This window comes from Trichoderma camerunense (genome assembly GCF_050948025.1).
Source record: "Trichoderma camerunense strain CBS 138272 chromosome Unknown V8C40scaffold_4, whole genome shotgun sequence".
Lineage (NCBI taxonomy): Eukaryota > Fungi > Ascomycota > Sordariomycetes > Hypocreales > Hypocreaceae > Trichoderma > Trichoderma camerunense.
Window position 1 is genome coordinate 1402188 of NW_028145366.1, and position 16009 is coordinate 1418196.

The following is a 16009-nucleotide window of genomic DNA, read 5'->3' on the forward strand; positions in this document are numbered from 1 at the left end:
TAAATGGGTTAAATATGTTGAGAAGATGAAGGATTGTTTACAAGGATATACATGCAGTAGGCATGATTTTGACTTGGACCCCGTCGCTCTTTGTCCTAGTCAATCCCGGATAGAGAAGGCCGTAGCATATTTACTTGACTTCAATTGTCTATCCCCCCATCATTCCTGCGTGAGCTATAGGTAGCAACACGTTCGTTGATGTCCAATGGATCACACCGCCTCAGACACCTCCTCTCCGTATCCAGTCAAGGATTTCCGTTTTCGTGTAGTCATTCTGTGTCTCTGCATCTGCTGCTTTATTGCGTCGCTCGACACTATTATCCTTTCATCGACACTGCCAGCCATTGCAACAAGCCTCCAGGCCACCACGACGGATGCGTATTGGTGTAGTGCCAGTTTTCTATTTGCCCAGAGTGTGGTCCAGCTAATCTACGCTGTCGTTGCTCGTGCCCTTAACCGCCGAACATGCATGCTAGCTGCTCTTGGATTCTTTGGCTTTGCGAGCATCTTATGCGCAACGGCTCGTAACATACAGTGGCTCATTGCCGCGCGAACAGTGAGTTGTTTGTATTCTTGTCTCTTTCTATATTCCCATGCTCGTGATATGAAGAGCGCAACTCAATGTCTTCTGACTTTATTCAAAGATACAAGGTGTTGGCACTGGTGGAACCAATGCACTTGTCCAACTCATCTTGACGGATATAGCTCCTCTAGCTGAAAGACCCAAATACACGGGACTGGTAACTCTCTTCTCGGCACTTGGCCTGGTGATCGGAGGCCTTTGCGGCGCTGCAATAGTGCAACATACCACATGGCCATTGTGAGTCTAGAACGATTCTTTTACATGGGTTATGGCTAATGATGATACATAGAGTCTTCTGGATCAACCTGCCGATATGTGTCCCCACAATGGTAGGCTTTGCATGGTGCCTTGATGCTCCCAAAAGACAATCGTCGGTCTGGACAGCCATCAAGAAGACAGATTGGGGCGGTGGCATCATAGTAACGGGATCCCTAGCAGAGATTCTTTTCGCTCTCAACAGCGGGAATGCCGTATACCCTTGGACATCTGGTAGGATTTTGTCACCTTTGATATGCGGTGGCGTTGGATTGCTTGGATTCGTGGCATACGAAAGATTTGTTGCCAAAGAAAATGCCATTCTTCCAGGCAGACTCTTCTCCAATGCCACTGCCGTGTCAGCCTACATCATGGCGCTCCTCCATTCGATAATACTCTGGACTGCAACATATTACTTCTTCTTATATGTGAGCGGCAAAATCTTCCTATATGTATTTCTCGGGCTAATTATTTGCTTCTTGAAACTAGCTTACCTTTTGTTCTCATTCGTACCTGGGCGCGGCGATTCTTATGCTTCCTGCCACACTCACATTTCCACCGTCCGCTGCCATCGCAGGTCATATCATTGGCCGTACACTCAGATACCAGCTGGCTAACATAATTGGCTTCGCTTTTCTCGTTGGTGGCCTCAGTGGCTTAGCCAATCTTAATGAATTCTCTTCCGTGGGTCTTCAAATTGGCCTCTTGCTCATTGTGGGAACAGGCTTTGGTATCCCGTTTATTAGCAAGGTATTCATGGCGCAAACAGCCGTCGCAGAGGATGATCAGTATATGGCTACAGCCATCGTATCGACGGTAACGAGTGTTGGAGAATGCTTCGGAGTGGCCATATCGAGTACCACATTTCAGAATAAGTGGAATACCCTCCTTGAAAAAGAGTTGAAACAGACTGTGCTCACAGTAGTGATCAAGGGGAGTGATGCGGAACGAAGCACTGCGTTACTTGCGACGCTGGACAAAGAAACGGCAGGTTTCTATCGACACATTGCCATGCAAAGTTTCCAGACAGTGTGGATCGTAATGGGCTCATTGGCTGGTGTTGCTCTTGTTCTATCTCTTTTCATTAGAGACCCTAAGAAAAAAGAAGCAACTCCTACAGAATCGAGTGTAGAAGCTATAATTATAGATAAAGAGAAAGCATGAATATCTTCGTTCTATTTCATTTTAATTAAACCTTGATGGTGATTCATCGAAATCTAGCTCTAGTTCTCTCTCTAATTTCTACTCTCACCCCAACTAGCAAAGCTCTATACATATTACATTCCTCTGGACTACACAATCGAGGCTTCAATGCTTGTTCGTATGGTACCAATACCCAGCCAGATTGACCACATAGCAAAAACATGAAGGATATTGTGGCTACCACCAAAGTAGTCGAAACGTCCAGGCCAGACGCATTCTGGAAATTGAGAAGCGTATAGAATGGCACCCACCACGATCGGTCCATACGGGGCCATCATGGGCCCATAAAGACCCCAAGTTGCTTGTAGCCCTTTTGTCCATATCAAATGTACCACAGGTATGGCAACGCCCTCGGCAACGAGCCCGATCCATACGGCAATTCGAAGCCAAGAGCTTCCCGTCGCTCGCATAATCGGGAGCCAGCATGAGGCAACTGCTGCAGTGCCCAGGGCTACGGACATGCCCATGTAAATCAACTGGAGATAGGGGGAGTCCGCGAAGGCGTTGAATTGCGTTACCAGGACCGAGGCCAGGGCTAGCGTCGTCACACCCATGAGATCCATAGTTGAGAAACACGACAAGGTGCTGCTGGAAGAGATACAGCGCATTGTGTGCCAGGAGACACTGCATGCGGTGCAAGCAATGGCTGCCATCAAGTACACATAGTAGACTCCAACAAGGCCTTCCGTGATATAGATGTTATTGGGGTTGCTGTATGACACTGAAGGATTGTCATATATGAGAGTCTTGACAAAGTATAGGCAGCCAAGGAGGTGTGACCAGATATTGAAGGATTCATTATGAAGGTGAAAAATGGAGCATATACAGTATGTACATGACTCGGTGAAGCGATAGCCATGGAATATGTGGTCGTTGTGACGCCAAGGTACTGGAAGTTCTGAGATATGGATGAGGTTTGTTTTGGACTTGCGGGCTGCCGCTAATGCAAAGCTGATTTGCTGATCCAAAGTCTTCTGTGTCGACATGTTTGATGTGAGAGCTGCTCTTTGGGCTATTGTGAGACAGACAGTACAAAGACCACGATTTAGGTCCTTTTATCCCCCGTTAGAGGCGTTAAAGGCGGTAAACCCGGAATTGATTGCATTATTCGCAGTTTACTGATTAGCAAGGGGTAGAAAATTAGTCCAAAGTCTCAAGTCAGTTACAAGAGCTGCTGAATCTGTCAGCGAGTACATCAGGATACATAGACGGACATTGTTGGAAGTACTCATGCCACCGTCCACAATTAGGGCTGACAAGATATGGTGTATTGATAGGGATGCATCCCTTCATGATGCTAGCAGGGCTCTCCCACTTGCCCGCTAGCTCCCTGCAGAATCTCGGTAAGCTGATGTGGGCGACCGGCGATTCAGCTCCTCATAATTTACTAGGCACGGCCCGATTCAGGCTATAATATTTCACATTTCTACTACTACCACAATCATTGGTGGCTCTTTGCGGGACTGAGCAACTGCATATCAGGCCCAGCCAAGCATCACCGTCTCTAAGATTGCAGAACCTAAGCTCTTACATGCCCCCCCTTGACTCAACTAGCGGTGCTGCATCTGCACTTAGTCTCGCTGTAAGCGGCTAGTTGGTTGGCATAGTTATCATCTGGTCTACATTTGGTAACTGCACAGCTGGGCTTTTGTGCCTTGTTATTTGGTGAAAACCATGGCACTCTTTGTTGATTGGTTCTGGGACACTTGCTGTGCTCTACTATTCTATCATCAAAACGGGTTGTATTTAACCCAGTCTGATTCTCAATAGTTGCATGAATGTGGGGAGTATTACCACCAGATAGATATACGGTGTGTTTAACCCTCCCGGATAATAATCCTGGCTCCGTTAATTCGCCAACCATGACTGCTAATGATCCCATTGCTGGCAACGGTGCTAGGAGCACTTCGTAGATTACGACCACACCGTTGCCCACAGCCAAGGACTTGGTAGCCCCCACCGCCAGGTTCTCCGCTCTTACACCCGCAACCTTCTCGAGCGTCCTTCTGTTTCGTATTCCTGGCAACCATCATTTCAGTTCCACTATTTTATTGAATTCCACTTTCAGTGACACCAGCAGGCTGATATGGATGGCAGGCCAGTTGAAATTCTTTAACCCATGTTCTAATAGCGGTGGGGTTTGCTGTTTACACTAGCACCTGCCTTACCAACAGTTTAGTAACTGCTCTTGAACATGAAAGTGGAACAAGTTCTGCTCTTTAGAAACTACGGTCAATGTAGGCTTACAAGAACAAGAAGGGTGAGATTTCAGTTGAAATAGTTTCATGGCCTTGGCCAAAAAGGAGGCTCAATTCTGTGCTGGCGCATGCGCAAGTAAGACTCTTCATTTGGCGAGATGCTGCATTAGTTAGCATTTGGAGTCTAAATGGGGAATTTGCAGCTCTGAAGAGGCTACATGTAAATGATAGCGAGCTGACTGATAAACCTGTTTGTGGTTCTTTGATAGAACCTCTATGCGTACCTCCATGTTTGCGTTGACGAAGTACCTTCACAGAAACCCTTTATCACATCTCGTTTTCGCCCCCCCGCAAGGTTCTTCGCAAAGTTTGGCTGAGGCGTGCACACCCACTCTCTCCTTCAAGTTGGTGCCTGACCTTGTAGTGGCCGGCTTGAAGATTTAGAGAAGATCAACAGCAGAGCAACCCCGAGAGAGTTCCTGGAAAGGCAAGGTCTATTCTGATAGAGCATGAACACACGACATGTCTGAAGCTCAAGCCAATGGAAGGATAATCTTCCTCACTGGAGTCACAGGCTTCCTAGGCAAAGTGGTCTTAGAAGAATTGATCCGTCGACGCTATGAGTTGAAGATCGAAAAAGTCACAGTTCTGATCCGTCCTTCTAAGCCATCGCCTCAGGAGGCTACCACTAAGGAGTCTCATTCTTCATCTCGCTTTCGTGACGAGGTCGTCACATCCAAGTGTTTTGCGCACCTGGCTCCTGGATGGACTCGACATGTTCAACCAGTATACGGAGATCTAGGCCAGGCCCATTGCGGATTGGACACCGCCACCTATGAGAAGGTCAGCAGAGAAACGACTCATATCATACACTGTGCGGCTTGCGTACAATTCGATCTCTCACTCAGCAGTTCCCTGGATATTAACTTACAAGGAACCCTCAACATCCTCCAACTTGCTCAGACATGCTCCAGCCTTGAGCGCTTCGTATACACCTCTACCGCATACGTGACACCTCATGGAAAGCATGACCAAATTCGTGAGGACCTGGCACCATTAGGCCCTTGGCAAGATGCACAAGAGTTACTTGATGCCTTACATTCTGGCTCAGTGACTGAGGAACAACTATTGCAACAGACTGGCCACCCCAACACATACACACTCTCTAAATGCATCACGGAGTATTTTGTCTTGCAAAATCGTGGTGAAATACCCATCACCATTGTTCGCCCGAGCATTATAACTGCAGCCCTGGAGCGCCCGTCTCCCGGTTGGTCCGATAGCGCTTCGGCAGTTGTTGGAGTTGTCCTGGGGGTCCAAGATGGAGGAGTATCTGCTCTTGGAGGCAATCCGACGGCATTCATAGATTTGGTTCCTGTTGATTTTGTCGCCGATTTCATTATCGACGAGGTATTTGCCATACACGCTTCGTCGGCAACAGTGCCAATCGTTCATTGTGTGTCAGGTCTGAGAACTATCACGCCAAAGATCTTTTCTTCAGTTGGCGCCGTTTATTTCCAGCAATCTGAAATGCAATGGCTCAACTACCGGAGCTCTCCGACGACTCACCTCTACCGATATGTATGGCAGACGATGCCTCTCAAATTGGCCAGGATATTCTGCTGGGCAGGAGGTGATCATCGTGCCGTGAGGCGGCTGACGCGAGCTACCCAAAACATCGACAAGCTTGATCACACATTTGGGTACTTTCTCTCAAACTCGTTCAACTTTGCCGCAAGCCGTCCAACTTTGGCCCAGAGAGCCCCGTACTTTAAGCCTGCCGCTTACATGCAGATGATGTTTCGGGGGGCGCAACAATTCATGATGCGCCGTACCCGCGAACGGGATCTGGTATCCACTGAGAAGTTAATTGCTGGAGAAGGTGTTCATAATGGTGGTGAAAATGCTCTGAAGCTGTTTCTGACTTCTCGAGCCAGTGTGGTTTTCCGCGCCACTGCAATCGTTGTCGGGGCCGCTTTGAACCGAATGTTTCAGAGAGTCACGTTTGACCAGCAATCTTTCTTCGATGCTCTTGAGGGTTATAACTCGGGATTGTCCGATGAAAAGATCATAATCATGCCCACCCATCGGAGCTACATGGACTTCGTTATTTGTCCTTATCTCTTTTATCAGTTCCCTGTGCTGGGTGTCAAAATCCCGTCCATCGCCGCCCAAGATCAATTCTCGCGGATACCCATTGTAGGATGGCTGCTAAGACGGCTCGGCGCTTTCTACGTTCGGCGCGGCGTTGGTCGTGCAGATCCAGAGCTCAATGATCAAGTTCGACAACTAGTTGAACAAGACGAGCACATCCTCTTCTTTCCCGAAGGTCAACGAAGCCGCTCCAGAGAGTTTCTGTCCCCGCGACGAGGTCTTTTAAGATCATTGCAGAGTACAGGCAAATCATTCAAGATTCTACCAGTCTCAATTAGCTATGAACGAGTACCAGAGGAAGGCGCTTTCATTCGAGAGACACAGGAACAAGAGAGACCTCGCATGAGCCTTTTTGCCCTCATCAGGTGGACATACAGCATGATTCTCGGCCGTGTGAGGCTTGGAAGAGTACACGTCAAGTGTGGGAAGTTGCTAGAACTCAATCCTGAAACTGATGTTTATGCCATCTCAAACCAGGTTCTGAGCGAACTTCAAAAAAATACCGTCTTGACAACATATCACCTTGAATCTTCTGTCAATTACCACCGTCGAGATTGTCGGTGCTCTTCTCCATGCGCTATCAGCGGCGCAAAGCGACGTTCAGATGCGGTCATCTGGTTACGGAAACAGCTCGAAGAACGAGGGGCAACTGTTCTCGACGGCGCGCTTTCTGTCGATGAGCATCACCCCGTATCGCCAGCGCTTGAAACCAGTCTCATGAACCAATGGATTCACTTCTTCGACCGTGACACAGTCGCGATGCCTCCGAGTTCTGCCCTTGCAGCGGCTGACTGCAAAGTCTTTGAGGTGCCCAAGTGTCAGTCGGTCATTGCATAACGATCGTGTCAGTAAGTGGCACAACGGAGAAGAGATCATGCTACGGTTACAATAGGGGTGATTGAAGGAATTGGAGGATATGAGCTTGTCCATAGTACTATAGATCTACGTAAACTTTTATAACTATAGACACTGGGAAAAACGAAACTTTATTCGCAATATGGCTTAGTTATCTTATGACTATCCGGGGAATTTACAATAAACATGAAGAAGAGAGGCTTTCTTTCTCACGTCTATTTGCCATCATCACACCTTAAATCTTCATGATAAGCACATGGCTCTTCAAACTAGAAGAGAGCAGAAGAACAGACTTTTGACACCCCGCTGTGTATGTGGTTGGCTGGTGCGTACTCTGTACTAAAACCTGAACTATTTCCGCTTTTGGTAACCCCGAGGCGATCCAGCATCTCTTTGGTGGGCTGACAGTAACTAGATTGTCCCGATTGTGATTCTATTTGAAGCTTGGGAACTTTGGGCAGGGTCGACGATGTTTACGCAGTGCTCTTAACAGGCAATCCAGTCACATACACCATCGTTTCTAAAGTCGACAAGCTTATGGACGATCAGAAGTTTCCGGACGTGAGCGGCTTGCTTGTCACAGCAGAGAACCCAGCGCGTAATGATACGCTCGGTCTGGATCACGCACGATGTGTTGCTTTGCACAACCACTTGGTTCACTATGCCTGGAATGCTGAAGGACGCCCGCCCGCTGAGCTTAATAATAGCAGCAAAACATTCTTTAACACCTACGGAGCTGCAGCAGAGGCTCTTCGTGAACGACTTGACCCCTCGCTAGCAGCTTTCCTAGACGCCGCCCTGTTGCCTCCCGATGGGTCTGATGGCCTTGATCCCGCGCCTCTCTCTGTCTTTGTCTCTGGATTCTCTGAGCCGGACGGTTTCTTTGCTAACGAAACGGCTGATCTGTTCGATGAGCCTGTCGACAGCCTGGTCTGCCTATATTATCCCAATGTTGGCCAAGGTGGAGGAAGTGGCGGTGGCCTATTCTACCATCAAGGCTACCATCGTGCCGCTGTTTTCATGCATATGTGGGATCACGATTATGCCCTGCCTGTTGCGGCACACCAAGAGCTTTGGCACCCTCTCGAAACAGTGCTCTCCAACTGGATCGAGCTGATTCATCTTGGCAAGACTCAAATCACGTCTTCACCGAGAGACGAGGGGGGCCAGTATGGCAGCGAAAAGATTGGACCGTGGCAGTGGCTGCCGTATAGTGAAGCCCAGGTTGCAGCTTGTTTGGATGCCTGGGACCAGCTGTGTAAGGCCATCGAGACGCGTCACTCACAAATCACCAGAAGCACCGCCTCCGATGCCATGAATCCAGTGCGGCTGCTCGATCCCGCTGTCTTGGATGCGGTTTCAGTGCCCAACCCTTCTTTTGCTCGCTCCTTTCTGACTCGTGCGCGCCGGCCTCTCTTCCGTAGCATTGCCCCAGGCCTTGTCCTACCACCTGCAGACGCAGCCGATTTTATGGCAGTGCAGCCTTTCACCAGATTGCCTCGCGCCCAACACGCCATACCGCCGCTATGCCTTTTCCCTGCCGCAAAAGGCGAGCCTAAATTCAACCTAACGGCATCTTCAAACCCCTTTTGCAATGACTTTCGTGGAACAACTGCCGATTCAGCCGTGCCGTCTCAAGTCGGTGCCGGTGTCTACAGTCAGTCGGTTGAGAGGAATGCAGGTCACGACTACGCCGAAGAGGGATTCTGGCTGCTGCTGCCGTACAACTTCGAGAGTGGTTGGGATGCAATCGACGGCGCGAGGAAAAGCGACGGGTCGTTAATTGCCAGGGAAAGGTTGACTGATCTATTCCAGCATGGATACAAGCCCTTTGGTGGTGAATACTACCGGCCTCAGAGGCTGGAGCGATTGTTTGACTGTTGGCGCAAGCTCATTGAGCAAAGTGTCTGGACTGTTGGGCCACAAGGAGTGCAAGGCAATCTTGACACGTTCAAGGAGGCTGGAACGGCCCGTTGGAGAGACTATGTTATTCCACCTACTTGGTAATACCTTTCACCTTTTGACAGTCAGAAAATCTGGCTGTCTACTAGTTTCTCTCCCAGAATATCCCTGTATTATAAATTACATCACAGTGTATAGTTTGCAAAATGTTGCTTCTTATAAACAGTGATCATGGCCATATTCAAGTTGGCACCCTAGTTTCTTAATGATACTCTAAATCCTCCTCCAAAGTATCTTACAAGATGTTGCGAGTTGAGGTATGAGTTATTTGCCATAGAACAGTTATGCAAAATACGTCAGTTTCGGTTTCTATATTTTCTCCAGCTATTACACTCCACTGCCTCTCATGAAACAAGTCTCAGTAATAAATGCCAATTTCCCAGGCCACCCTTCAAGGAGAAAGCCGAGAACCGCAGCGGCTGAGCTTCAATGCGTTTATTTCTGGACAATAAGTCAATGAGATGTCATATACTAAATAACTCTTTTTTCAACATATTTTTTTTACCGTATCCATGTATGAGGGTTGATCATGCAGTCTCTTCACATTTTGCAGCATAGAGCGCTATTATAGCGGCCACATGGGTAAGCGATTGTGTCCTAGTCCAGCGTCATAAAAAATACCCCGCGAACAACGCCTCCCAACCACGATTCAACAACAACACCAAGGAAGAGAAATTCTAGCAAAAAGCAAAAAAGAAAAACATACAACAGCCGGTGTTCGCCAGTGGTCACCCACCTGACTACTAATCTGCCGGTTAGCGGCTTATCTATGGGGGAGCAGACGGGACCCCGAGTTCTCCGCTACCTATGGTCGTATGTACTTAGACTTCTACAATTTCAGTTTATATTACAAGACTCGATATATGTGACCACAGCAGGTGTCCATATCCTCAGGTTTATGGCTATTAACGACGTCTGCAGCTTGAGTGAGAGTAGAATATGATTGTCTTGTTTTCTTATTATCTTGTACAAGCTACTTTCATGCTACTTCTTTAACTTGTTCCTTGGTGGGCTAGTCTTAGAGGAGAGGTGCCTACCTCATCTCGGATTCGAGCATTTACTCCAAGTTTCGATGTTGAGAAGCATCTTCACCATTCGTCCGTCACTTTGAGCTGCAGCAAAATGTAAGTAGTTCGGCCGACATAATCACGCTCATCCAGTCCTGCACTCAGTAAAACCGTTCTTTCGATCAGCTCGGAGCACTCAGCATCAGCAGCTATATGTAAGGCACATATAGTAAATGTGCCATGTTTAGCCACCAGCTACCATAGCAGCTCAGCATGTGCTCCCAACAAAACAGGTGCATCCAGTGGCGCGCTGGAATAGTGCAATAGCATTCTTGCGTGTATTCCGTTCTCACCAAGAACGTTTGTGAATATGTCTGAAGCCTGGTCAAGAAGCTGCCAAATCGTTGGCGTCAGCACAAGTCACTACATATACTGAAAGGCGCTACATGGGCTTGCTTACCTTTGGCGACTCGGTGAAATCTTCATCCAAAAGGACATGGCCTTCCAGCCTCACCATTTTCACTCTCGACAAATCACCACCACTAGCATCGTGCAACTGTGCCAGCACATTCATTGCCGTTGCTCTGGTTGCCTTGTAACCGTCCTCCACGCTGATGGTTCCCTCTCCGGCCGCACGCGTCGAGATTTTCCCCTTCCAAGGAAGCTGCTTGTTGACCCACGGCAGCTGCAATGATGTCTCGATGAAACCATCCCTAGTCACTCCAAATCGCACATAGTTGCTCACGGCCGCGGGAGGCTCGGGCAGCTCCAGGCCCAAGTCTCTCAGCCTCTCATACGGCGTCTTATTAAACCACGTTTCAACTCTAGGCTCGTTGTCCCGCATCCACCTTAGTGCTGCAAGTCGAGGGCTCATTCCATCCCTCCAAATGTATGAATCCATGAGAGACAGTGCCTCGTTTCCGATAGTGATACGGCGGAGGATGCTAAGCGCGTCTCCCTCACTAAACTTTGGCAGAGATGACTTTAGAATGATGAGCTGGGCCTTGTCTGCTTCGGGTAAGATACCCAAAGGATCTTCCAAGGGACGGATCTTGTATTTTATGTGAAGCTGGTGCGGATGCCACAATGGGGTGATGAACCACTCTACCACGATGTTAGTGCTTTGATAATGGATAATGCCATTTAAGACGTACCGTTATTTTGGTAGGCTGCTTCAAAATCGTCAACGTTGCTAGATTTTGGTGTGTTGTTAAAGGAGTATCCAGCCTTATCCAGCTTATACTTTTCGATCATTTCCTGCAGAGAAATCAGGCTATTGCTCATGAGCTTAGTGGTACAGAGGAAATAAGTCTCACCATGGAAACCTTTGATACGTCTGCGCCTGGGTTTACCGCCCGTATAACTTTTTGCATCTTCGCCGCAACGTTTGGCTTCAACAGGTCGACCACAGACTTGACTTGTACCGCTGGCACGTAGTCTGGAACCCCCCAGATACAGTGAGGAGAGTAAATCGCATTCTCTAGAACAACAGCATCTTGGCGATACTTGTCTAAATAGTCTCCTTGAAGATCATCAGCTACAACGAAAGCAACTCGACAGGATCGGGGGGAAAAAAACAACTCTTTACTAAATACACAGAAGCAAAGGATCGATACTACGACTCACCATGCGAATTCTCGAGCCATCCCATCAATATGTCAACATCACCAGCTTGCTGCTTCGTAAAAATGGCCTGCTCTTCCGCTGCGGTGGTGACCACAATGTGTCCGATCCGCTCCAGCACCAGCTGCACAACTTCGCCTGCAGCGTGGTGGAAGCTGTATTCGACACGGCCTTGGTTGATGGTAGCCATAGTGCCAATGTAAAATTCACAATAGTTAAGCTGAAATCTTTTGGTTGTATAAATGATGAAAATGGGTAAAATTCTCCTTGCCTCTCGTCTATCTTTTGTACTTGCACCACAATTTAGTGATGTGTGGCATATAGTATAATTACTCACCGGCTACCTTCAGTAAGTTTGAACCCGGAATTTCAACAGCTGACTCTACTTGTGACGAATGCTTTTGTTTCTTGGGTGTGTGCTAGCAAACGCGAAATACTGAGACCCGATTTTGGTTCTTGATGCCTGACCAAATGGCAATGGAACCCTCACGTCAGTGAGGATAATATTACATGTATCCTCATCTACAATATTACGTCTTGCGTGGTCGCCTGACTCAAGCAATACTTTGGCTGCAGAGAGGCTTGCAATATGAGGAGGAGGAAGTACTAAACGTGTCGCTTTTGCGACGATTGATTGGGTAGCTGGTAGAGTACGGGATTGAACCTGTCGAGTAAGGAGTCAAGACTCTGGACGTCGTGCAGCACAACATCAATACTAGGTGGTACCACCGGAAGAGGGGAATATTACGGCCATGCCTGTGCTTCAATATTGGGCTACGCAGCATCCTCAAGACTACATTACGAGGCTTGTGTGTGGACCCAATCGCTGCTTGCCACACGACGGAATGCTTTGAATTTAATTACTGGATATCAGATGGCCTATTGCAACATGAAACTTCGAAATTACAGCTATTGATACATATCTTCTCGCCTAAAAGTCCGAGTCTCCATAGATTACCCTATATCCATGATTTTTCAACTCATCTTCATGTATTGATACTCGATACTCTTAGGCGAATTTTGGATTAAACTCTACTGCCATCCAGACATCCATCTTACTGCCTTCACCGGCTTGCCACTTGTGCCACGGATAGCATAAAGTCCCATCGGGCCGCCTGACTGCCTTCCCATTGGCCCCACGTAGCCACATCCCCCCGTGCTCTTCGAATGGTTTGAGAAAACAGTACTCAAACTCATCGTCAGGAAGCTTCTTACCATCTTCTCTCGGAATATTAATATACTTCTCCTTCAAACGCCACATTCCACCATTATTGGTCCCATTGGACAGGCATACATGAGTTTCTCCAAACATTTCGTAGCGGTGGTTGTGTATGCCACAATCCACATTTTTGCCTAACAGCAACACGGTCAGAATCAGGAAACGAGCTAGAGGCAATATGAAGCTTCGGGCTTACCTGCCGCCCAGAATTGGACATGAGAAAGATGTGTGCCGTCCTCGTAAAAGCGGAAGTGAAAGCCGCGCATCTTCCAGAAGTCGATGCCAACAAATTCCTCACCCCAGGGCAGACCCTCAACTTTGACGAACTTGTGGTTGGGCGGCTGGAGCCCCGAGTCTGAGAGATCAAGGACGGTGAGGACAGGTACGTCAGGAGCTGTCGGCCAGCCATCATCTGTAGACTCCATGGGCCGCATCCAGAGGATTATTGCGCCCTCAGTTACACTCGCCTTGGCTCTGTTATAGGTACTAGTGGTACTCATGGCTTCGGGCCAGGCCAGGCCAAGGGGATCCCGCAGTTCCTTGACTTCCCCGTGCCGATCGGAAAGCTCAAGAGATCCGTGTATAACTTTCATGCCAGTTTCAGGCTGGATGTTGATCTCCTGACCTCTACTGACCACCTGAACACTTATTTCGACGTTTGCAACTTCGATCAGCGGCAAAACCTGTGGCATTGGGTAATTTCCAGGGTAAAGGGCCGGATTTCGGAGGCGGATCAATCCTTCGCCTGCCCATAGTGAGGGGAAAATACTCCTAGATGCCATAGACATTGACACCTGCTGTGGAGGTGCGGATGGCCCTGGAACAAAGGTGTTCTTGAAAAGACGCGTTTGGGGATCAGGTTCTTCGTAGTCTCGAGGAATATTGTAGCTAATGGAGACGAAATCCAGGCATTCGGGGCTTCGAAAGTGGCTGCATGTGGATGAAAATTCAGCCATTGCCTTTTCAGTAATGTAAACCGGAGCTACAGCCTACCCAACGGTGATGCGAGCGGAAGACGTCGCTGAAATTTTCCATTTTGCAAACATGTTGTGCTCAAGGTCTATAGGCTTATAGTAGAAGATGCCCTTTGAAAGGAGTAGATCAGCAACGAGCGTCATATGGGCCGCAAGGATCAGTGGACGATGCAAAGCGTACCTTGTGCGGATTCACCAGTGGATCAATCTAAGACAATGACACTTGGTGAGTTGAAGTTGTCCTTTCATGCATATTTTTTAGTGTTTATAGCAAATACCTGAACCGGTAGGCCACAGTCATCATAATGCACAGGGCCAAAAAGAGACACCAAAAATTCGTCGTTACCATCACCTTTGCTACAGTTAGTTGTGTAAGTAAAAAGTTAAGAAAGGGGTAATACCATCAAAGTCAGCACAGACAATAGAATGCGCAGGACCTTCGCCATGCTTCAGCTGCTGAGCAGGTGTTCCAAATACATCGAGAACATATCTGCTCCAGGCATAGGGTCTTATGCCGTTATTTGTTTTAGTATATACGCACAGAGTTGTACCATGAAAGGGGTCGACGGAAGCAATATAAGCAAATGGGTCGTTGCCAATTTTGCCTACATCAGTGCTACCCGTGCCCCAGTAGTCGCCAGTTCCCGGTTCCTCGCTTGATTCGGATTGATTTGGTTCTTTCGGCTCTCCGAGTCCGATTATTTCTCTCCGCCATTCTCCCTTTTCATAATAAAGCCGCGAGAGGCCTTCTCTGGAAGACACAAGCAAGGAGTCAAGGCTGTCAGGGCCACCGAACCTAAAAGAGTGTTAGCTTAAATCATGAATTATGAGTTCTTGAGTATGTACTTTTTGACTGTTAAATCATGGACAATAGTAAAGTTCTCATTATCAAAAACCTCAAAGGGCCATTTGGTGGCTTCAATAACAGAATTTGGCTGCCAGAACCTCAGTATTGAGACAGGGTTTACCTACAGCAATTATTAGTCTATAAAGAACACAAGCGAGACCAAAAATAAGAACCTTATCGTGTGCTCCCTGAATAATTGGTGCACCAATGATCTCAAGATGGGAACTAGAAAGACGCGCACATTTTTAGAATTATTTCTTCTAAGCGTAGAAGTAATCTCTTACCGTTGCGTAAAGTACCCGACTCTCAGACGGTGCATAGCCGGCCACTGGCCGATAAATGACTGCTCCCATGGCGTGTTGTTTGGTTGATTTCTTCCGGGGTTCTTCAACCAAGTGATCCTCCCACCATCCATGTTGCACTCAAGGATATGGGGGCCATAGTCATGGCAGACAATAATGTCAGAGTAGCCATCACCGGTGATGTCTGCCGTGGTAATACAAACAGGAGAGTCGAAGTGGGCAATCTCATATCTAGTCCACTCTAAATTATCTTAGTTACCACCTTTGTATCTGGCAGTTAATAGAGCATACCTTGGTCGACATCTTGGCCTCTTGCGACGGGATTGTCCAAGAACGCTACAATGCCAGACACAATACCAGAGCTTAATAAAAGTGTCAGTCATGTGGTTCAGCAGGAGAGTAGAGGAAAGGCCACTCACGTAACAACTCCGGGGGCTAGATCGTCTCTATGAAATCTGGCGGCCTGTACCCAGGATCCATCGTCCCTGTCGGGCTCAATGACAGAGACGGTAAAGTTTGGGCGAGGAAGATTGGTAAGAGCCATAGTTAGGGTGTGAATTGACAGCACGGCAATTTTTCGTCCGACAGCTATGAGAAAGGAGCTTGGAAATGCTTTACTATGAGCAACTTGACATGGAACTTTTTGAGAAGTAACAGGCCAGCTCGCTTACCTTAGCAATCACTATGATTAGAAGCAGCCGGCTGGCTAATTTTTCGAGGGAATACGGTAGACGTGTTACATAAAAGATGAGGGGTAATAGAGACATGGGCTATGTAGTTTTGTCAGTAATTTAGTATCTTTATGCTAGATGTGTTACATGGAAGAT

The 16009-nt window shown here is 47.8% G+C and overlaps 6 protein-coding genes across 6 annotated transcripts; 3 read left to right on the top strand and 3 right to left on the bottom strand.

The window, feature by feature from the left end:
• Positions 1-145: 145 nt before the first annotated feature.
• V8C40DRAFT_285466 (major facilitator superfamily domain-containing protein) lies at positions 146-2002 on the top strand (the record flags this gene model as incomplete). Its single annotated transcript, XM_083222375.1, has 4 exons — positions 146-556; positions 645-820; positions 873-1266; positions 1328-2002. Exons 1-4 carry the CDS (start codon positions 206-208, stop codon positions 2000-2002), a joined length of 1596 nt encoding a protein of 531 aa, XP_083076385.1. The 5' UTR covers positions 146-205.
• Positions 2003-2119: 117 nt separating this feature from the next.
• V8C40DRAFT_285470 (hemolysin-III related domain-containing protein) lies at positions 2120-3221 on the bottom strand. Its single transcript, XM_083222376.1, has one exon. It carries the CDS (start codon positions 3025-3027, stop codon positions 2131-2133), a length of 897 nt encoding a protein of 298 aa, XP_083076386.1. The 5' UTR covers positions 3028-3221; the 3' UTR covers positions 2120-2130.
• Positions 3222-5832: 2611 nt separating this feature from the next.
• On the top strand, positions 5833-7230 carry V8C40DRAFT_285474 (acyltransferase domain-containing protein; the record flags this gene model as incomplete). The annotated part of the gene is made up of 1 exon (XM_083222377.1): positions 5833-7230. One exon carries the CDS (start codon positions 5833-5835, stop codon positions 7228-7230), a length of 1398 nt encoding a protein of 465 aa, XP_083076387.1.
• Positions 7231-7687: 457 nt separating this feature from the next.
• V8C40DRAFT_237691 (uncharacterized protein) lies at positions 7688-9497 on the top strand. The gene has a single exon (XM_083214293.1). The coding sequence runs from the start codon at positions 7786-7788 to the stop codon at positions 9253-9255; it is 1470 nt and encodes a 489-aa protein (XP_083076388.1). The 5' UTR covers positions 7688-7785; the 3' UTR covers positions 9256-9497.
• Positions 9498-10472: 975 nt separating this feature from the next.
• On the bottom strand, positions 10473-12030 carry V8C40DRAFT_273431 (uncharacterized protein; the record flags this gene model as incomplete). The annotated part of the gene is made up of 5 exons (XM_083220482.1): positions 10473-10610; positions 10678-11321; positions 11372-11474; positions 11534-11739; positions 11844-12030. 5 exons carry the CDS (start codon positions 12028-12030, stop codon positions 10473-10475), a joined length of 1278 nt encoding a protein of 425 aa, XP_083076389.1.
• Positions 12031-12849: 819 nt separating this feature from the next.
• V8C40DRAFT_285475 (uncharacterized protein) lies at positions 12850-15726 on the bottom strand (the record flags this gene model as incomplete). The annotated part of the gene is made up of 11 exons (XM_083222378.1): positions 12850-13193; positions 13256-13989; positions 14053-14144; positions 14215-14241; positions 14312-14385; positions 14435-14829; positions 14880-15001; positions 15054-15105; positions 15165-15423; positions 15474-15544; positions 15602-15726. 11 exons carry the CDS (start codon positions 15724-15726, stop codon positions 12850-12852), a joined length of 2295 nt encoding a protein of 764 aa, XP_083076390.1.
• Between the last annotated feature and the right edge of the window lie 283 nt (positions 15727-16009).